This window comes from Magnusiomyces paraingens (assembly GCF_902498895.1).
Source record: "Magnusiomyces paraingens strain CBS 517.90 genome assembly, contig: contig5, whole genome shotgun sequence".
Taxonomy (NCBI): Eukaryota; Fungi; Ascomycota; class Dipodascomycetes; order Dipodascales; family Dipodascaceae; genus Magnusiomyces; species Magnusiomyces paraingens.
The window spans coordinates 2,237,501-2,260,000 of record NW_022474071.1 but is presented as its reverse complement, the minus strand read 5'-3'; the positions used below and the strand labels follow the sequence as shown (position 1 = coordinate 2,260,000).

Below are 22,500 nucleotides of genomic sequence, written 5' to 3'. Positions count from 1 at the left end.
TTTTTTTTCCTCGAGAAAAATCAACGTGCGGCTGCTAGTAGATACTCAAAATAAAAAAAAAAAAAAAAGACTTGAATCGGAGCAAAGTACCAAAAGAAGAAGACAAACACCACTCCAATTAAAAAAAAAAATAAAATAAAATAAAATAAAAACCAATTTGAAAAAGAATGTTGCGTGAAAAAAAAAAAAAAAAAAGCTTTACTTACACACTTTTTTTTATTTTTATTTTATTTTATTTCTATTTTTTTTTATTTTTACTTTTTTTATTTTTGGTTTGTATGCATGTCCTTGTTCCTGGAATACACACGTCATGATTGTCAACAAAGAATGCTATCGATTGGATAGATAAAAATTAATTTATTTTTTTATTTATTTTATTTATTTTTTTGATTTTCATGTGATTTAATTTATTTTTATTTTTATTTTTTTTTCACCATTAAAGTCTCTCCATTTATATTTTTTTTTTTTTTAGGAAAACTAAAAAAATTTTAATTTCTTTTTCTTTTTTTTTTTCAATTGACTCGGAGAAACTGTTTCAATCTTTGAAAAATTGTTTGCTTCGCTTGAAGAAGATTTTTTCAAAAAATAAAACAAAATAAAAAGGACTTGACTTAATTTTGAATGGGTCTTTTCTTATATTGTATATTCTAAAACTTTTCATAGAAAAAAAAAATATACCATTAATGGATTTAATACAATGCCCCCCTTCATATTGACAGAGTTTATAAATCATGTTTTTTTGGCTGTCCACCAAACTGATGTTAAAAACAAAGACACGTGTGCAATAACGGATCTTCGCTTCGAATAACTTTCTCTCATATCTTTATGGACAATTATAATTACAAAGTAATCACATAGGTTTCATCATTGTTAATTACAAATAATAGGAAATGTAGAAACTCTTTATTCTTTTTGTTATTGTTATTATTTTTTTCAAGAAATTGTAACCAAGATATGGTCAGATTCCATAGAAACGTTATCTTGATGGCAGTGATATCATCGGAGAAGATATCATCATATATATATGTTGTCTGTCTGCCGGTTGTCCTATGGAGCAATGGATGGTTTTCCTACAAGAAAAAAAAAAAAAAAGAAAAAGGTGATGGATGGCATGATGCTTAAAGTAAGCCGCAATTCAATACGTGGTATTTTAAAAAAAAAAAAAAAAAAAAAAAACACATAGTTGTAATAATATGGTGGGAGGGATGAAAGACTTAAGGACAGAGGGGAAGGGATAGCATGAGGAACTGGAATGAGAAGAAGAGGATGTAGTGCAATGCCAATTACAATAACAATGACAATGACAATAACAATAACAATAACAATAACAATAACAATAACAATAACAATAACAATAACAATAACAATAACAATAACAATAACAATAACAATAACAATAACAATAACAAAAACAATGATAATATTGCTTACATGCCACGGTGACAAACACGGAGGATTCTTTTATTGAAAGTGTCATCCATATATTGCCAGTTTTAGTAGTATTGATTTAAAGTTATTATCTAGTAATATCAATATCTACAGATTAAAAGGTACTTTTTTTTTTTTTTTTTTCTAATTTCCTTAAAAAGATGGGCCCATAAGATTAATTATTATATAATGCATCACACTTGGTTAATAATTAGCCTGGTTATGTTGATCATCATGATGATAAATAGCAATCGGAGTTCCTAAGGAAAATGGAGTTCCGAGAGTTAAGTCAAGTTTTGTTACGTTACGTTACGTTACGTTGCGTTACGTTATATATATATATATATACAGGGTCATGTTGCCTCGTGATGATGTGATTTCTGGGATGAATAGATATTATTTTTTCAGTCTATCATCCAATCAATAAACAATGGAGTGATTTTTTTATGGAGGTGTAGCAACTTGAAGATGATATATATATATATATATTTGGGTATTTGTGTGTGTGTGTGTGTGTGTGTGTGTGTGTGTGTGTGAGATTCATCCCTTGACAAAGTCATTCCACTTGAGCCAGGACATTTGCGCTTTTTTTTTCGTTTTTAAAAAGATTTAGTGATTGTAGTTTTGATTTAAATGGGGTGACTCAAGAGATGGTTGCTACAATTTCTAAGGTTGCTTTTGAAGATCAGATTTTTTTTTATTTTATTCTATTTAGTTCAAACATTCAAACATTCAAACATTCAAACATTCAAACATTAATTATTATTATAGGATTTCTATGGATCGAATTCAATATTGTATATATAGTTTTAAACTCATAAATTCATAAACTCATGAAAAAAAAAAAAAATATATAAATAAAAAAGACGAGGAATAAGATTATTCATCATTACTAATATGTATATATTAGGTAAGAATAATAGATGGAGAAATGGAGCGGGGGGGAAGTAGAAGAAAAAATAAATAAAATAAAAAAATAAATAAAATAATAAAGTGATGAGTCAGCTGAATAATATTAGTCAGATTTAAATATATATATATATATATATATATATATATATATATATGAACCAGTCATTTAAATACCACAAAATTAAAAACATTTAAGAAAGGGGGGTTATTTTTTTTTTTTTTTTTCGAGAAGACCAAATTTAGAGTTGTTAGAACTGCTTATCAGTGTACGGCTGAATTAATTTTTTTTTTTTTTTTTTTTTAAAGCTGGTCATCCACTTTATTTTCTTTTTGGTGTCTTTAAACAAAGTTTCTACCTGAAATTTTAAACCTCCGCTTTTTGTACACTTGTAGCAGCTACCTCGGGATGATCGACGGAAGTGCCGATTTTCTTTTAGTGTAAGATTTTTTTTTTTATTTATTTATTATTATTTATTTATTATTATTTATTTATTCATTTCACTCTATTAAAACTTTTTCTTCCACGTCAGATTTTGTTTATTTGTTATATAAAAGAAATTAAAGGAAAACAAACACAATACAGAGAGTAATCTGGAGAGAGAGAGAGAGAAAGAGAGAAATAGATCCGGGGTAAAACGGGGATCCCGTTAAAGTTGTCTTATTTTTTTTCTTGTTGTTGCTGCTGTTGTTTTTGTTATTGTTGTTAAAGAAAGTCTTTTTATTTGTTTGTTTTAAAATTTTTTTATTTTTTTTTTAAAAAAAAAAAAAATGGCATGTCCAAAGAGATTATTCAGTCTTTGAAAAATTTAATTTTAATTTTTTTTTTTTTTTTTTTTTGTCGGAGTCCTACTTTGTGGGCTATTTTGCATGATGATGATGATGATGAAATTTTTCCCAACTCTACTGTACTACTCAAAACCAAAAAAAAAAAAAAAAATAATATAATATATAAGTATTTTTTTTTTTGACAACCAAGAGATGGACAACTGTGGTCCACTTTAAAAAAAAAAAAAAGAGCTCCGATATTGATTATTTATTATATTTTTTTTTTTGAATCATTAAAATAACAAAAAAAAAACTTTGGTTTATTTCGTATACTTCGTCTGTCTCGAGGTGACTTTGCTAAGATTTATTTATTTATTTATTTTTTTTTGGTTTTCAAGATTGATTGAATTACATAACTTTAAGTCTTGTTAATTTTCAAATCTATTCTCAAAATTGTTTTTTTTTATTTTTTATTTTTTTTTTAACTTGTCTCATATGAAAAAAAAACTTTTTTTTTTATATTCTTTGCAAATTCCTTAATTCAAAAAAATTTTTTTTTTTTTTCTTTCTTTTTTTTTTTTTTTATTAAAATAATAATAATAATAATAATAATAAAAAAAAAAAAAACATGATGTGAAAAAAAAAAATTTTTTTTTCATTTGAAAATGACGCTTATCAGTTTATAGTGGCCAATGTTTTTTTAACCTGCCGCATCCAAAATAGGGAAAATAACGCCCAGCACCGTTTGGAGTGAAGATTTTTTTTTTTTTTTTTTTTTTTTTTTTTTTTTTTTTTAAAATGATGTATGAGCCGCAGCATTTAATAGCTGAATATAAAATTATTTTATTTAATAATTGGAATTTATTTATTTATTTTTCTTCTTCTTCTTCTTCCTGGCGCACCACTAATTTTTTTTTTTTTTTCCCATTCATATCATCATTTCCTCCTACTTTCTTTTCACATGCCGTAAGAAACACCGAAAGTCCCTCTTCTTGTATTTGAAAAAAAAAAAAAAATCTCCCAATTGAGTTGCTACTCTTTTTACTCTTTGATTTCTATTTAGAAATTTATATAAATACCTCCTCAGTTCTCCTTTTAATTCTTGTTTTTTTTCTTTTCTTCCCTCTTTCTTTCTATTCTATATCAATCAAATCATCTCTACTACTATTCAATCTACAACCAAAAAAAAAAGAAACCTTTTTCAATTCAATTAACAACAACTTTTTTTTCAAAAAAAAAAAAAAAAAACAAATATCAACAACAATGATCGCTGCTCCTATTAGAACTTCTCTTGCCACCTCTGTTCGTGTCGCCGTCCCCATGGCTACTCGTGCCATTTCTACCTCCAGAATCATCTCTACAGCTGCTAACCCTAAGGTTAAGGCCAATGATGTTTCTCACTTTAAGACCTTTAAGGAGTACAGAGTCTTTGCTCAACAATTTGGTCCTCTTGCTAGCCTTGCATGGCAAAACAATATTTCTTCTCAGCCTGCTGCTGCTGCTGTTGCTGCTGCCGCTGCTGCAGCCTCTTCACAAGTCGCTGAGGCCCTTGAGAGCAGTATTCTGTTTAACGAGTCTGAGTCTGAAACCATTATTCTTGGTGGTGCCTCTGATTAAAAGAAATGAATCTTTGGTTTTCTTTTGACCTTTTTTTTTTCTTTTTTTTCTCTTGTGACGACTTATGACTTTTTAACAATTTTTTTTTTTTGCATCTCTTTTTGGTCTCATTTTAAATCTGGTATTTAGTGTTGACTTGGCTTTACTCTTTTTTTTTTTTTTTTTTAATATTCTGCATGTTTTTTTATATTTTGGTTTTTTAACGTATTAGTTTTTTTTTAATAAAAAGTTTTTAAAATAAATTCGAATTTCTCTCTTGAAATATATATTTAAACTATTAAGGGTAAAAACAAACGATTCTTTTAATGCTTGTTTTTTTTTTTTTTTTTTTTTTTTTTTACCTTGTTTAATGCTCAGGGCCCTCTCTACCTAGTTGAAGACTAAAATCCCGAGTAGTTAAGGTTGTTTTTTTATGCTTTAAAATTACAATTACAAATACAAATACCCGAGTTTAATAGTTATCTTAAACTTACACGGAGATTTACTTTTTAATTTCTGCGTATTTATCAGCACGTCAGCTTCATCTCATCTATAGATGAAATCTCAACACCCCTCTCATCGGCACGGCTTCAAAATAGCGCCGAAGAGCTGTGCAATAACAAAAACAACAACAAAATTTGGTCTTCAAAACACTTTTTTTTTTTTTTCTTTCTTTCTTTCTTTCTTTCTTCTTATCCATAACCATACAAGTCCAACCCATGGATGGCATGACTGGTCTTAATGGACACCATAGAAACCATGGCATCAATAAACAATCCCTTTGCCCCCCTCACTCCCTTCCTCCTCATCATTATTATCCTCTCCACTTCTTTTTTGAGATCGGACCACCTGGCGCTTTTATTACTAATTAATAAATTACCTTCCACCACCATCCCACCCCCCCCCCCCGCTTAGTCGGTATTATTTAAGCGCCGTGGTAAAGATTCAATAATAACCGCGGTTAAGCGATAATCAAATATCTATCTATATACCCGCCCGATGGGCTGCTGTTCCAAACACCGAGAATAACCGCCGACTACTTACCGAAGACTTAATACCACACTTTTCAGTCTTATTTTTTTTTTATTTTTTTTTATTTTTTAAAATCGCAGTATTTACTAAAATATTTCTTTCTTTTCTTGGACTCATTTTAATTACTTATACTCAAAAGATTCATTTACTCATCAACGCTCGGTTGTCATTTTGCGCGATATCTAACAAAGAAGACAGCTGGCTGCTTTGCTGATAAGATTTACCCGGGAAGACATATATATAAAGTTTTTTTTTATTTTTTTTTCATATAAAAAGAACATACAATTAAACTAGTATCAAGCTTACTACCATTTGATGTATATATGTATATGCGTGTATGTGTGTGTTGCAAAAAAAAAAAAAGACTCAATATTGTCATTGATTTAACATGTATATTTGTCATAATATCCTGAAATAATGATGTACTCATGCAACAGCTTTTTTTAATACCCGAATCTTAAATAGAGTGTTACTGCTGACAAACAGTATTTCGATATCAATGCTAATCGGCACACAAATACCCTGATAGCGAATTTTTTTTTTTTTGGGCTAAATAAAAATGAAATAACAAGGGGCAGCTCTCCAATTTGTATTTGTTGCATAGTGGATACCATCACTATCAGGAAAAAGATTCTTGTTGACAAGTATTTATTTGCATTGCATTGGTGTGTGTAATTAATACTCAGGATTCATGCTGGAAAAAAAAATCTACAACAGAAATTTCTTGTAATGCTTGCAAAAGATGAGTGAAAATAAAAGCTGAATTCAAAAAAAAAAAAAAAAAAACATATATTTTGTTTTTTTTTTTTATAATGTACAATTGAAATCAAAGTTAACAAAAAAAATGGCATGTTTCTTTTCATGATAATCATTGGTTTGGATAACCATTTATTTATCTTGACAATTGAGTTTGTCTATTTAAAGTCATTACAATTGAGCAAGCAATGTCCTACCTTTTAACATAGACTTTCCGCAACTTTTTTTTTTTTTTTTTTTTTTTTTTTTCAACGGCTAGCGGGATTATCGTTATAGCGAAAAAAAAAACATGTTTCAGTTTAAGAACTTAAGTTGATGCTAAAGTGATGCGAGTTATTTCATGTGTCAAAATGATTTAATGAATATGATGATATCTTACTTAATTTGTCCTATTTTTTTATTTTATTTTATTTTTTATATTTATATTTATAAATATAAACTAAAAGCTTGGACATTTGAATTTTTTTTTTTAAAACATAAAGTTATATGTGAATTGGTTCAGAGTCTTAAACTTTTTATTTTTTAAAATTGGGAGAAAGAAACAAAAATAAAAAATTGAGAGGAAAAGAGATTTGAAATTTTATTTTACTAAAAGATAAGCTTTGACTGGTTTGATATTTTTGAATTGAGACAAAAAACAAATCATATAAACAGAACTCAGCAGATAACTAGCAGAAGAAGTAGTTTTGGATAACATAAGATTAGTTTCATGCAGAAATCATATGCTTTTTTTTTTTTTTTATTTATTTATTTATTAACATTTTCGAAAAATAATGTCCTGAGATGGCCAAGACTCATAAAGGTGGAGAGAATATATCAGGATGCAATTGAGTTATCAATATTAGAAGGTATAAAGAAGTATATTATCAATGAAACAAAAGTTTTTTTTTTAAAAAAAAAACAAAACTTGGAAAGCAAAGTAAACATTTACAAAAAAAAAAAAAAAAAAAATGAAATTATAGCAAACAAGATAATCATCAAAAAATGAACTGATACCTCAAACTATAACAAATGTTTGAAAAAATAAATAAATTTAATGCAAAAAAAAACAAAAAAAACAAAATAGTTGAAAAGTGTTTTTTTTTTATATTTTGAGATATACGAGATTTTTAAAGCTAATTGACAAAAAGTTAATTTATATATATGTGTGTTTTGTGGCATTAAATTACCCAAATTGGATTGTGATTGTTTCGAGAGACAATATATATACTGATTCTACTTTATTCAAAACTATACCAGAATGAATCTCAATTATTATTCAATTGATTAGATTAAATAATAATAATAAAAAATTCAAATGAAATCAAATGAAATTAAATGAAACTGGGGCTTTTTTTTATTCTTTCTTTTTGTTTAGTATAGATTCTATTCTAAAGCTGGTTCAAAAAAAAAAAAAAATTACAATAATAATATGTTTGTTTACTTGAATGTATCATACGCCAAACATATTGATAACAAGATTGACTGTTATGTTTTATATCTTTATTTATATATCTTACAATTCCTGTTAAATGATATATCTTTATTTATTTTTTTTTTTTTTGAGACTCGAATTCTATCTACCTTAATGAATATACCTACCTAGTTATCATTTTGAAATTATCAAACATGTGGCTGTTACTACCAGTTATAAAAAATTAATAAAAAATTAATAAAAAATAAAATAAAAATAAACGTATTAAGATAAATATCCAAATTAAGAATTTTGTTTATTTTAATTTTATAAAAATACTTTGTTCAACGTATTTAAAAAATCTTTTTGTGGTTTAATGTACATATATATATCATTTCCACTTGACTGATGTATATCATGAAACACACCCTAACCATTATCAACAACACCAAAGTTTGATATAGATCCGTCTTTTTTTTTATTTTCAAGGCAGAAGAAGAAGAAAAAGAAGAAGAAGAAGAAGAAGAAGAAAATTACAAAACAAAAAAGAATGGAAAATTGATTTATAAGTGAATGTATGTAAAAATTACCAGGAATTTATATCTAAAGAGATTGTTTTTTTTTTTACATTTTTAAAAATGATAGCATTTAAAGGTTTAAGTTATAAAATAGGAAAAAAAAAAAAAAAAAAAAGAAATCCTAAAACCAGAAAGAGCAAAGATTTATCTTTAATAGAAATAAATATGAATTTTTTTTTTTTGTTTTTTTTTATTGTAATTAATTTCGAATTTTACTTAACAAAGAAATATAATAAATTGAAAAAAAAAATAAAAAGTAAATTCCAGTCTGTTCAATAGTTTATATGAAAAAATACTAGTTCTTTTTTCTTTTTTTTTGAAAAACTCAATTATGTCAAAGATCTTTTCTTAGGTGATTTGAGCAAGTAATTAAATAAAGCCATTTTGTTTGTTAATTATTCAAAGAAAAATCCCACCTCCCCAAAAAAAAAAGCAAAATGAATCTTGTTTAAAATACCTCCATGATAATATCTTGCATAATTTTTCAACATGTGATTAAATCTCCACACTAGGATATTTTTTCCTGAAAAAAAAAAAATTAAAAAAAAATCAAAACAGGAATAATTATTCCGATTTTAATGAAATACTAGGTCTTATCCAGTGTATATGAAACATTTAAGTGAAGATTTAAATGTTAAAGCAATGTTAAGATTAGATAATGTTGTAGTTTTCTTTGCTGTTTTTTTTTTTTCTATTGCTAAAAAATGAAACAAGAAAAAAAAAAAAACAAAACGAGTTTGGAATTTTACAATTGTCTTTGTCTTTCTTTCAGAAACCGTTATTGCAAATTAAAAAAACAAAAAGTAAAACTTAAACGTATTTTGTTTTTACAATCATTTTAAACACTTTATGTTTTATATATATATATATATATATATAGTCTTTACCATTTTATGTGGAAATGCTTATAGCGTGCTATTTGCTGAATGAGGATGGATGGTTGGCACTAATGATATACTAGAACATTTCTACAGAAAAAAAAAATATGACAATTTTTGTTTGAAAAAAAAATAAATAAAAAAAAAGAGATTAAGGAGTATCTAGAATTTTAAGATTTAGAAACTGATTAAGTAGTTGCTTAAACAAAAAAAGAAATAAATAAAGGAAAAAAAAAATGAACGAAGAGTGATAATTTTTTTTTCTTTTTTTTTTTTTAAAAAAAAATATATATATGGGCAACCAGCATACAAAAGAAAAAAAAAGGTAAATATAACTTGCTATGACTTAGTTAACTAATTATTTATATAACTAGCGATGATTAATTAATTATTTATATAACTAGTAATGATTAATTAATTGATTATCTTGTTTGAAATATTTTTCTTTTTGTTTATTTATTTATTTAATTTAAAGCATTTGTAAATCTCAAATACTGGACTATCACAAAGAGATATACGATTCACTACAAACACAAAATAATTGAGTTTTTTTTTGCTCTTATGTTTATTTATTTTTTCTTTTTTTTTTTTTTTAAAAAAAAAAACATAATAATATATATGGGCAACCAGTATCTGAAAAAAAAAAGAAAAAAGAAAGGTAAAGATAAGTTGCTATTACTTAGTTAACTAACCAGCTATGAATGTTTAATTGATTGCCTTGTTTTGAAATGAAAATTTTCTTTATTTATTTATTTTAAAGTATATATTTTATTAATTATTAAAGGAGGACTGTTACAAAAAGGTTTATTTATACGGAATAATTGAGTTTTTGCTCTTTTTTTTTTTTTTTTTTTTTTTTTTTTTTTCAAAAAGTAGTTATTTTCTTAGAGTAATAAATAAATATATATATATATTTCTTTATTCAAGTTAAACTTTTTTGTTTCAACTATTTGCATAACATTTTTAAATTAATTCAAACTTTTAGTTTCTTTCCTCGTTTATAAATAAGGAGATTATTTTTATTTTTATTTTTATTTTTTTTTTTCGTAATGCCTAGATAACTAGATAAGCTATTTTTTTAGAGTAAATTAAGAGTAAGAACAAAAGAACTTTTTATTTTTTAAGTGTATCATTTAAGTATATCATGATCACTAACCTACTTTAAGTCTTTGTGTAAATTTATTCTTAATTGTACCCACATGAGAGTAACAAATTATGTTACCTTTTAAACTTTGGAAGAAGAATATATATATTGCACCCAAGTCTTATATATATAAGCACCGTCACGTTATAACAAGAATAAAATATTATTTGTGGGTTTGTCAAGTGATGATAAATTTCATATCTCCAAGAGTAAGAATAAGAGCAAAAGCAACATTAAGAGCAATAATAATAGTAAGAAGACAAAAGTTTTTTTTTTTTATTTTTTTTCCTCCTCCCCCCCAAATTGTATGTTGATCATGATCAATCACCATGAGATCCTTTCTTTCCCCGCTTTTTTTTTTTTTTTTTTTTTTTTTTTTTTTTTTTTCTGATCATTATGATGATCATGATCCATAATGATGGATGGTTTATTTAGTATGATATGATATGATATGATATGATATGATATGATTAGGATTATTATTTATTATATAGATTTGTTTTGTGGTGAAGTAAAATTTTTTTTTTACCCCAGGTTGTATACTTTTGTATTAGTAATATTATTTAAATACTTACTTAATCATTTATTTACTTTTGGCTCACATAAACATACACATACAGCCGTACATATCACATAGTACTAATTAATAAATTTACAGGTGTTGTTGGATTTATTGGTAGATTCAGATGCAAGCAGATGAATACATTGGAGAAGAAGAAGTTACAATTAAAATAGATGTATATATAAATATAATATCATTTTGATCTTAAACAAATGTGTTGAAGAAATAATAATAAGTTTATTATTAGATTTGATATTCCTATGAATCCTTTTCTTTTTTTCTCTAAATTTACTCAAAGTGTATATATGATTTAAAATACAAGATTGAAGTTAATTGAGAAATAAAAAAAAGAGAAAAAAAAAAATTTTTTTTTGCTTCTCCATCGGGTAACAAGTTTCACTAACCGCTAGGGTTTATATATAAATCTCGGAAATCCTAAGCATTGTATACCGAGAGGTTAGGGTTGATTCCAGTGTTTGAGCCTTTGTAGACGATTAAGGCAAAAGAATGACTAGTTTTAGTAGTAACATCTATCTATATAATATGGACTTATATAGAAACTGAAAATTCTCGTGGAGGCGCGTCACTCCTCAATGGGATTTACGCAGCGGAGGAGAGGGTTGTACGTAATTACAATAATAAGGCTGGGTTTGCTGCTTTATTTTTAATTTTTAATTTTCAATTTTTTTTTTTTTTTTTTTCGGGTGGCCCTTTCCTTTACTTTTGATATTTAATCAAAAATATATATATATATATTGAATTGAATTGAATATATGAATATAAACAGGAGACATAATAATAATAATGAATCATTTGTAATTGTAAGAAAAATATATATATATATATATATATATATATATATAAGTAAGTCAGTAGTAATTATTGAAAGTATGTTAAAGTGCTAAGAGGATTTCCATAAAAGGTTTAGATTAAGTAAATTCATTTATTTCATTACTTGGAAATAGTGCAAATAATAATATGACTGATTTTAATTGAAAAAAAAAAAAAAAGGTTGGTGAATGAATACATCATGAGAGAGTTTCACACTGGTAGACTTAACTGACCACTTCCCGAATGGACATTAGAGAGAGAGAGAGAAAAAAAAAAGGTTAAAGAAGAAGGATATTTTAATTATTATTATTATTATTATTAATAATATTAAATTTGACTTAAAAATTAACTCAATTAGTTATTAATTAATAATAGAAAGAAAAAAAAAATTACAATTTGTCCCACACACTTTACCAAAACATCAAAATGCCATTTTTTTTTTTCATTTATTTAAAATTTTATAAAAATAAATGAAAAAAAAAAATTGAAGTAAAAAAAAATTTAATAGCGGAACCTGAACGGGAATGTACATTAAGTTTAATATCTCTAATGATGATGATGATGATGAAGATGATGATGATGATGATGAAGATGCACCAAAGGATTTATTTCTTAAAAAAAGAAAAAAGAGGCAAGAGAAACGGTCATGTTTAGTATTTTTATTTATTTTTGAAACAAAAGTACAATTGGTTCGAGCAGTTTAACTTTGTAGACAACATAATCAGTATATCGACATTTAGTGCAGGAAAAGTAAAAAAATAAAAATAAAAATAAAAAGGTCAGTTGGTAATGATGATGTGTATGATTTGAATGATGATGTGGATAGAATGATGTGGATAGAATTATAATTATAATTATAATTAAGTGGCTATCTATCTGGCTGGGGTTTCCAGACCCATTTTAGAGTCACGCCAGAATTGGGAATTATAATAATATAATAATATTTTGAGTAAAAATAAAACTAAAAAGGACATTTGTGGAAATAACTTTTCCCGTATTTTATTTTATTTTATTTTATTTTATTTTATTTTATTTTATTTTATTTTATTTTATTTTATTTTATTTTATTTTATTTTATTTTAATTTAATTTTAATTTTAATTTTAATTTTAATTTTAATTTTAATTTTTTTTCAAATATATTTTTTTTAATCAAATAATTTATTTTAATAATTTATTTTTCTTCTTCTTTTGATTTGATTTTTTTGTTTTAAAATAAAAAAAAAAGACGGGTTAATTAATTGAAGTAAAAAGAAATATGAATAGTAGAATAGTAATTACCATTAAACATTAACATTATTGTAATCATAATCATAGTTATAATTATAATAAATATCATCATAATTATTATCAACAGTGGTTCACGGATCCCGCTCACGTCTTCTCGCTAAAGTTTTTCCAAAAAAAAAAAAAAAAAGGTCCTTGTTTACTTTTTAAGTGAGTCTTAGCGTGGGGTGGGTGCATTGAGATGTATAGATTAATGTAGTAAAAAAAAAAAAAGAAGAAGAAGAAGAAGAACATAGAAGGAAATTTTTAAAAAAAAAAAAAATATAAAAAAAATATTTTTTTTATTTTTATTTTTTTCGTTTTATGAAGACGTCAACAAGAGATTTTTTGTTTTTTTAAAGATTTAAAAAATAAATTTATTTTAAATATAAAAAAAAAGTAATTTTTTTTGTATGTGAATAGGTTGGTATTGGTACTAATATAAGTGGTAGTGGTAGTGGTAGTGGTAGTGGTAGACCAAATAATTAACTTTAAAATAAGCCTTACGGCTTAGCCAAAGTAGAAAGCCTGTCGAGATGATATTATTGTTGAGTAATAATAATTATTATAATAATAATAATAATAATAATAATAATAATAATAATAATAATAATAATAATAATAATAATAATAATAATAATAATAATAATAATAATAATAATAATAATAATAATAATAAAAGCCTTGCTGGTTAATTGAGAAAATGATATATATATATATAAAAGAAAGTGATTAAAATTGATCAAAATAGAATTGAAATAAAAATCAAAAATGATTTTAAAAGTATTTTTATTTAATAAAATAAAAAAAAAAAAAGAATGCCTTAAAAGTACTTTTTGAAAAAAAAAAAAAAAATTTAATTTTAAATTTTTTTTTTTTTTCCCCTGGTGGTCCTGGCGGTTGAAGTTGACAGATACCCTTTTTTTTTTTTTTATGGGGGCGTGTAGTTTACAAAGTCATGATGGGATGCCAAAAAAATAAAATAAATAAATCATTTATTCAAAAAGATATTTGAGAGACAAAAAAAAAAAAAAAAGAGTGAATAGAGAAAAAAAAAACTAAAAGCAATTGCTATTTTTAACGATTTAAATTATTAAATAAAATTTTTTTTTTTTTTTTTTTTTTCAATTGATAGATTAAGGATGAATTAAAATAGAAAAAAAAAAGAAGGTAAATTTTTCTTTTGAGTTTCAAGTATATTTAAAGAAGAAAAAAAAAGATACTAATACTTTGAATAAGGTTGAATTAATTATACGCGAAAATAATGAAAAGAAAAGGCAGATTTTAAAGTAGATTGATTGATTGATTGATTGATTGATTGATTTTATTTCTTTTATTATTTATTTTTAAAAAGAACAATCAAGAATAAAGTGGGCATAAATGAATAAGAAAAAAAAAACATAATATACTTGATACGAAAAAAATGAAGAAGATGAAAAAAAAGGGGAAAAAAAATGAAAGACAAAATGAATTTTAAAACATAATTGATAAAGACATTTTATATTCCCATGTGACAATAAGTTTAAAAGACACATTGATAAGTTTGTCAATCATGTTTTGGAATGAAAAAAAAAAGAAAGAGAAAATAGATTTAAGAAGAAGATGAAAGATAAAGATAAACCGAATTTTAAAAGAAATGAAAATATATATAAAAAAAAAAGGTTTTATATTTAATTAGAACAATAGTATTGTAATAAGAAAAATTAAGGGGAAAGAGGAAAAGGCATGGAAAAGTAAAGAAACGAAATGAAGGCTGTTAAAGAAAGAAAAAAAAAAAAAAAAAGACCGTTAGAATTGAGATTCATTTTTTATTTATTTTTTTTTTTTTTAATATCAAATTTGCATAAATCTATAACAAACAACAATTTCTAGAACATGTCTAAAAAAAAAAAAACATTAAGATAAAAAAAAAAAAAGGGGGGAAAAGATTGAAGAAGTTTATGCATATATAGAAGGAAAGATCTATATATATGTTTCTATCAACTTTCGTTGTTATAAAGAAAAAGAAGAAGAAGAAGATCTTTAAAATAGTGGAATATTGATAATTGATAATTGATGAAGAAGATGAAGATGATGATGATCATTACAATTTAAATTCTACAAAAAAATTAGTTGGCGTTTACCTAAAGGCGGATTTTTATTATTTTTTATTATTTTTTTAAAAATACATAAAAAATAAAAGGCATAAGTCTTAACTTCTTTTTTTTTTTTTTTTTTTTTATATTTAATTATATATATATATATATATATATATATATATATATAAGTCTGTGCTTTTTTTTTTAATATTTTACATCCTTTAGGCGCTTTGTCTTGGATTTTTTTTATTTTATTTTCTAACAAAGCCATTTTTTTTTTAAATTCATTTTTCCATATAATATACTATTTTTTGTTCTAATTTGGGTATTCTGCCTTGGAAGATCCTAATATTCTAAGTGCAAAACGCCTTGATTTATATATCATCATCACACAAATAAATACTTTGAAGGAAATTTGATTTATTTTTTTTTACTTCTTCTTTTTACCAAATATATATATATATATATATATATATATATATATACATACTAATTCTACTAAAGTAATTTATTTTTTAAAAAAAAATAAAAAGTCGAAGAGAAGTTCAATTGGATTTTTAAAGAGAGAGAAAGAGAGAAAGAGAGAAAGAGAGAAAAGTAATAAAATAATAAAAATAATAAAAATAATTAAAACAAGATAATTATAAGATTACGTAATTTACTTCACTATAATGTTGACATTTTATTTATGTAAAATTGTAAAAAATTTAAAAAAAAAAAAATTAAAAACTTTCAAATTGATATTTTCGTCTTTCTCTCTTTTTTTTTTTTTAATACTAAAACATACAGATTGAACATTTTATATTTATATATAAAAGAAAATGAAATGAAATTAAAAAAAAAAAAAAATAAAAAAAAAATCTGTTTGAGAAAGAAAGAAAGAAAGAAAGAAAGAAAGAAAGAAAGAAAGAAAAAAAAAATTTTTTTTTTTTTTAAACTTCCAAATGTTTTACCGAATACTCAAATTTACAAAGTGAAACCAACTAATTCAACTAATAACAAACAAACAAAAAGAATAAAATTCATTTATTATTATTATTATTATTATTATTATTACTATCAAACTTTAAAGCAATTTAATAATAATAATAATTATAATAATTATAATTATGGAAAAATGAAAAAAAAAAAATAATGAAAGAATAAATAAATAAATAAAAAAAAAAAGATCCCGCAAGGCTGTTTGTTAACATCTTCTTCTTCTTCTTCTCTTTATAATTTTTTTTTTTTTTTTTTTTGTCCTCGACAATACAGGCAGGCGGTGGCTTCTTTAAATCTTTTCTTTCTTTAGTTATTTTTAGTTCTTAAAAAAAATAATAAAATAATAATAAAATAAAATAAAATAAAAAAATAAAGCCTTACTGCTATTTCTATTACTATTCAAAATTCAAAATGTGCAATTTACTTTCCCCTCCATAAAAAAAAAAAAATATTACTGAACCACACACACACAAACACTTTTTTTTTTTTTTTTTTTTTTTTCTTTCTTTCTTTCTTTCTTTCTTTCTTTCTTTATAATAATAAAATCAATATATACCTCTTTTTCTTACTTGATATATAATCCCTACCTCTTTCCTATCTTTCTCTCTTTTTTTTTTTTTTTTTTTTTTCTCTCTTTCTTGTATCTAACATAATTCCATCCTCTCTTTAAATCTCACCTCAAATAAACAACATCCCTTCACATTTAAAACAACAACAATGTCAGACGGTATATTGCCATCAACTGAAGAACCAAAAGGTTCTAATATCGGTTACATTCCTCCCCCACGTATCTTGGGACTCCCAGACAGCCTCCGCAACCATCTCATTGCCGTAATTGGCGAGTTTGTCGGTACCTTTCTCTTTCTTCTCTTTGCCTTCTTTATTGCCCAGATTGCCAACCAAGATAAGACTATTGAATCTCCTAATTCAAACCCAGCACAACTCATTATGATTTCCTTTGGCTTTGGCTTTGGTGTCATGGTCAATGTCTTTATCTTCTTTAGAATCTCTGGCGGTCAACTTAACCCAGCTGTTACTCTCACCCTCATGCTTGTTCGTGCAATTACACCAACCCGTGCTGTTCTTTTGTGGATCACTCAAATGACTGCTGGTATGGCTGCCGCTGGTGCTGTTTCTGCAATGACTCCTGGACCCATTGCCTTTGCCAATGGTCTTGGAGGTGGTGCTTCTCGTACTCAAGGTCTTTTCATTGAAATGTTTGGTACTGCTATGCTCTGTATTACTGTTCTCTTTATGGCTGTTGAAAAACACCGTGCTACCTTTATGGCTCCAATGGTCATTGGCTTTTCTCTCTTTATTGGACATTTGCTTGCCGTCTTTTACACTGGTGCCGGTCTTAATCCTGCCCGTTCATTTGGCCCATGCATTGCTAAGCGTGAGTTCCCTAATTACCACTGGATTTACTGGGTCGGCCCCATTCTTGGATCTGGCTTTTCAGCCCTTTTGCATTACATTCTCAAGTATCTCAATTATGAAACTGCCAACCCTGGCCAGGATGCTGAGTACTAAGAAATTGAAAAAAAAAAAAAAAAAATTGAAAAAAAAGATTAAAAAAAATGATACATGTACACATTTCATGAATGAGGATATAGGGACTTTTTTTTTTGTTTGGTTTCCCTCACCCATTTACTACCTCACTTTGTTGCTTTTTTAATAATTAATATAATTAATATATAATATAATTTTGATTTTGAAATTTGATTGTTTTTTTCATGGGGCTGGTGGGAAGAAAGAAAAAAAGTAAACAGAGCAGCAATATATATATATATTTTTTTGCTTTTCTTTTAAAGAAATAATTTTATTTTTAACCAAGGTTTCTCAAGTTTCCCAAATAGGAAATGTAAAAATAGCCACAAAAACCAAAAAAAAAAAAAAAAAATTAATTCTTTTTTGTTTCTCGGACATGACTTTTATTTTTTTTTTTTTTAATAATCCCTACAATGGTTTATATAAACAAAGAGATCTAAAGAATTTTTTTTTATTTTTTTTTATTTTTTTGCAATTAACAAACTCAGTATTTTTATTCATGCTTAAACAAGATATTCATCATCATCATTATTATTATTATTATTATTATTATTATTATTATTATTATTATTATTATTATGTCAAAAAAAAAACAATAAACAGTTTGTGACTGGTTAATAGATAGATAGATAGATTGATTGAAAAAGTGCATAAGACATAGCAACTTAAAGGAAAAAAAAGCCTCAGTAGATTAAAGAAATACTTGAGAAAAAAAAAACCCTTTTCTTGCAGATAAACCAGGGCAACGGCCATTGCAAATAGTTTTAAAATGCAATTATTCTTTCTTTCTTTATATATATTTAAGAAGAAATGCAAGTAAATCTTAAAAACTGAATAGAAAGCTAACCTTTTTTTTTTTTAATAATTATTAACAAATAACATGAAGATTATCATAACCAGGCGAGAAAAGAAAAAAAAAATTTGTTAAATGTTGATTACCTATTCCCGGATTATTAATAGAGAAAGCATTTTAAATTCAATTTGGAGAAATAATAATAAAAAAAACAAAACTCTTCTTCTTTCATGTATATATATATATGAACATTTAATTTGTATCACTGTCATAACAATATCACCGTTTAAACTTCTTTTGCTTAAAGTTGCAAATAAAAAAAAATAAAAATTTAATACTAAAACGTAATAATACATGGAAGTGTGCACACATGAGTGTCTTTTATTATTAAAAAAAAAAAACCCCAATTTTCATGATGCGTGATGAAATTTTCTTTTCTTTTCTTTAAAATAAAATAAAATCTCTTTAAAAAGGGAAAGTATTTGTAATCTCTGTCTTCTTAAGTGAAAAATGTATTAAAGGTAATTTATATAATTATAACACTTTTAAATAAAACAAAAAATAGAAAAATAGAAAAAAATAGAAAAAAAAAAAAAAAAGAGAGAAAACAAACTTTAATTATTGTTTTTATTTTTTTTTCTACGTAAAAATTCTTAAAGATTTTAAATTTTAAACCTTTTTTTTTTTTTTTGTTTCATAAAACAAAAGTCTCACATTGTCTATTTTTTTTTTTTGCATTATTTAATAATTATACCTAAAAAAATGTCTCACATTTAACAGTCTATACACTACATTTTTATTTCAAGTTTTATCAATTATTAAATTCTTTTACATTTTTAAGTTAGTTGCCTTGCTAGCTCAATCGGTAGAGCGTGAGACTCTTAATAAGAGTTAATCTCAAGGTTGGGGGTTCGAGCCCCCCGTAGGGCTATTATTATTTTTTTTATCTTTTCTAAAGATAAAAAAATAATTTTTTTTTTCCGTTTTATTTTATTTTTCTTTTTTAAATCTATGTTTAATAAATATATATATATAAAAGTACTTAATTGATTATAATCAATTAGTTTTAAAAAGTTGATCTTGAAATTGTAAATGAATTTTTATTGTTCAAAACTATTCATTTAATGAATAGTTGAAAAGGATGTCTCTATAGATAGATATGTCAAAACTCTTAAATAGTAAAAAAAAACTATTTTTTCAAAAGATTGTAAGCTTTATTATCTCTTTGCTTAGAGCGATTAAAAAATACAATTAATAGCATTGATAAATACAAATGGAATTAAGTTAGGAAGGTTTGATCTTTTTGATTATTCCTTGCTACTAGTAAACTGATATCAAGACTTATTTAAAGTCAAATTAAAAGATTATTGTGAAAAGATATATATATATTAAGAACAAAAAAAAAAAAAAAAAAAAAAAAAAAGGAACAGAGCAGATTCTGGTTAAATTATTCAAGACTTCTTGCCAAAAATAAATAAAATGCTTTGACTAACAGACCCCCATCTTCTCCCATTCCTTAGCTTTCGTTTCATTATAAGACCAGTTTTTTTTTTTTTGTTTTTTTTTTTCAAAACTTTGATCAATCATATTTTTATGTTTGGTGAGATATCAAGGATCATATTTGATAATATAGGGTATGTTTCTAAAAGAAAATATCACACATTTTTTTTGTGTCACACGTACTTGATGGCTAATTTTTTTTTTTTTTTTTTTTTTTTTTTTTTTGGAAGATACACTTGTTTAAGAGTCATTATAGATATTTAGTATATCAGGTATTTTGATGTTGAAGATAAAAAAAAAAAAACCAATATTGGTTAATCCATGTTTTATAATCGTTTCAATGACCAAGAAAGACTTTAGTAGTAGTTTTCTTGAGAAGAATGTAATCATAAGGTATCTAAAGATAAAAGATCTTGGATTTAATCAAGAGTTGGGTTGTTTAAGTGAATGCTACCATGTTGTTGATTTTCCTTTTTATTTTAAATATATATATATATCTTTTGGTATAATAAGTTATATACTTGTTTAAAAGGATATTATTAAAATGGGTATTGATTCTTTTATTTTATTATCAAAATTTATAAAAAAATTTTATATATCAACTATAGATATAAAAAATTTTTTTTTCTTTTCTTTTATTTTCTTTTATTTTCTTCTTTTCTTCTTTTCTTCTTTTCTTCTTTTCTTCTTTTTTTTTTCCTATTTTGTCATTTTCATCTAAACTAGTTCTTTTGAGAAATAAAAATTGAAAATCAAAAATTAAAAACAAATAAAAAAATAAATAAAAAAAATAAAAAAAATAAAAAAAATAAAAAAAATAAAAATAAAAATAAAAAGAAGAAGAAGAAGCGGAACGGCGCCCCGATATCGCAAGCCGTTAACGCCGTTAAAGGACGGTTCTCAACGACAGGGCGGTTAAAAAAAAAAACTTTTTATTTTTTATTTTTTTTCAATAAATTATTTATTTTTATTTTTTAATTTTTTTTTTAAAAAAGTGTCTTTTTAAATCGCGGAAACCTGCCTTTAAATACTTTAAATTCTTCTTTATGATACCCGACTGATGTTCAAGTCATAAATATATTATTGATATATATAAATATAAATATATAGAAATAGATAGATATATGATGATAAAGAACTAATCCAATTCTTCAGATAAATGGTAGTTCTTTTAGATTAATTATATAATTATATAATTATAATTAAATAAATAAATAAAATCTTTTATATAAGTTTTAATTGAAGATATATCAAATAAATAAAATAAAATAAAATAATAAATAAACGACCTGAGTAAAATCAACAATACAACTGACACACCCAGGACTTTTATTTATTTATTTATTTATTTTTTTCTCCCCTCCCCATCAATCTTCAATCAAGCGAAATCGCTTATTTTATTATTAATTTCAAAATCAATTTTTTTTTATAAACTAAAGTTTACACCTTTCATCATTATTTCCTTTCAAGAATAATAATAATAAAAAGAAGAAGAAGAAGAACTGAAATCGCTCCGGTATCGCTAGAAAACAACAAAAAAACAAAAAAACCACTACACACCCAATTCTATTATTATTATTATTATTATTATTATTATTATTGAAAGGAATCTCCAACCATCCACCTAAAAAAAAAAAAAAAAAAAAAAAGAGATATTTTTTTGATATTCATAATTGATTTATTAATTAATTAGTTGATTGATTGATTAAATAATTAACTATAACAGTAGTTTTAGCCTTATGTATTTACATATATATATATATAAATATATAAATATATAAATATTCAACCCCACCCCCCTGTAACCGCCCCTAAAAAAATATATTAAATATATATTTATATTTATATATATAAATACTTTTTTTAAAAAAAAAAAAAAGAACCACAATAAAAACCTACTTCTTTCCTCCCCTTTTCTTTTTCTTTTTTTTTTTTTTTTTTTTACTTTTCTTTTCAAACTTATAAACCAAACTAAATTAAACTAAATATACAAAACATATAAAAAATGACCACTCCACGCAAACAAAACATTCTTCTGGTAGGTTCCGGAGGTGTCGGAACCGTTGCTTCAGTTGCCCTTGAACACTCACGCAAAGCCGCAGTCACATCTGTACTACGTTCAGACTATGATAAAGTCATTGCTCACGGATTTGAAATTAATTCAGTTGATCATGGGAACCTTAAAGGCTGGCGACCATCCCATGTTGTCAAATCAGTAGCTGATGCTGTGACTGGACTTGAACAACGATGGACTGAAAACAACAATTCTGAAGAAAATAATAATAATGATGATGCCTCAGTTTTTGATTACATTGTGGTGGCCATTAAGGCTCTCCCAGATTTAGTCAAAACAGAAGACATTATAGCACCAGCTATGAAACCACGACAATATAAAAAAGGCAATAATGTGAAAGAAGAAGAAGAAGGTTCTGCAACACAGTATCCCACTGTAGTTTTGATC

The 22,500-nt window shown here is 24.7% G+C and overlaps 3 protein-coding genes across 3 annotated transcripts in view; all 3 read left to right on the top strand.

Annotated features, from left to right (window-relative positions):
- Window positions 1–4,368: 4,368 nt before the first annotated feature.
- On the top strand, window positions 4,369–4,722 carry SAPINGB_P006351 (uncharacterized protein; the record flags this gene model as incomplete). The annotated part of the gene is made up of 1 exon (XM_032001062.1): window positions 4,369–4,722. The coding sequence occupies one exon, from the start codon at window positions 4,369–4,371 to the stop codon at window positions 4,720–4,722; it is 354 nt and encodes a 117-aa protein (XP_031856953.1).
- Window positions 4,723–16,915: 12,193 nt separating this feature from the next.
- Window positions 16,916–17,728, top strand: SAPINGB_P006350 (uncharacterized protein; the record flags this gene model as incomplete). The annotated part of the gene is made up of 1 exon (XM_032001061.1): window positions 16,916–17,728. One exon carries the CDS (start codon window positions 16,916–16,918, stop codon window positions 17,726–17,728), a length of 813 nt encoding a protein of 270 aa, XP_031856952.1.
- Window positions 17,729–22,044: 4,316 nt separating this feature from the next.
- Window positions 22,045–22,500, top strand: part of SAPINGB_P006349 (uncharacterized protein) — a gene marked incomplete at both ends in the record, with an annotated part of 1,185 nt that continues 729 nt past the window's right edge. The window contains one exon of the mRNA XM_032001060.1: window positions 22,045–22,500. This exon is cut by the window's right edge and continues 729 nt beyond it. Coding sequence (XP_031856951.1) covers window positions 22,045–22,500 — 456 coding nt within the window.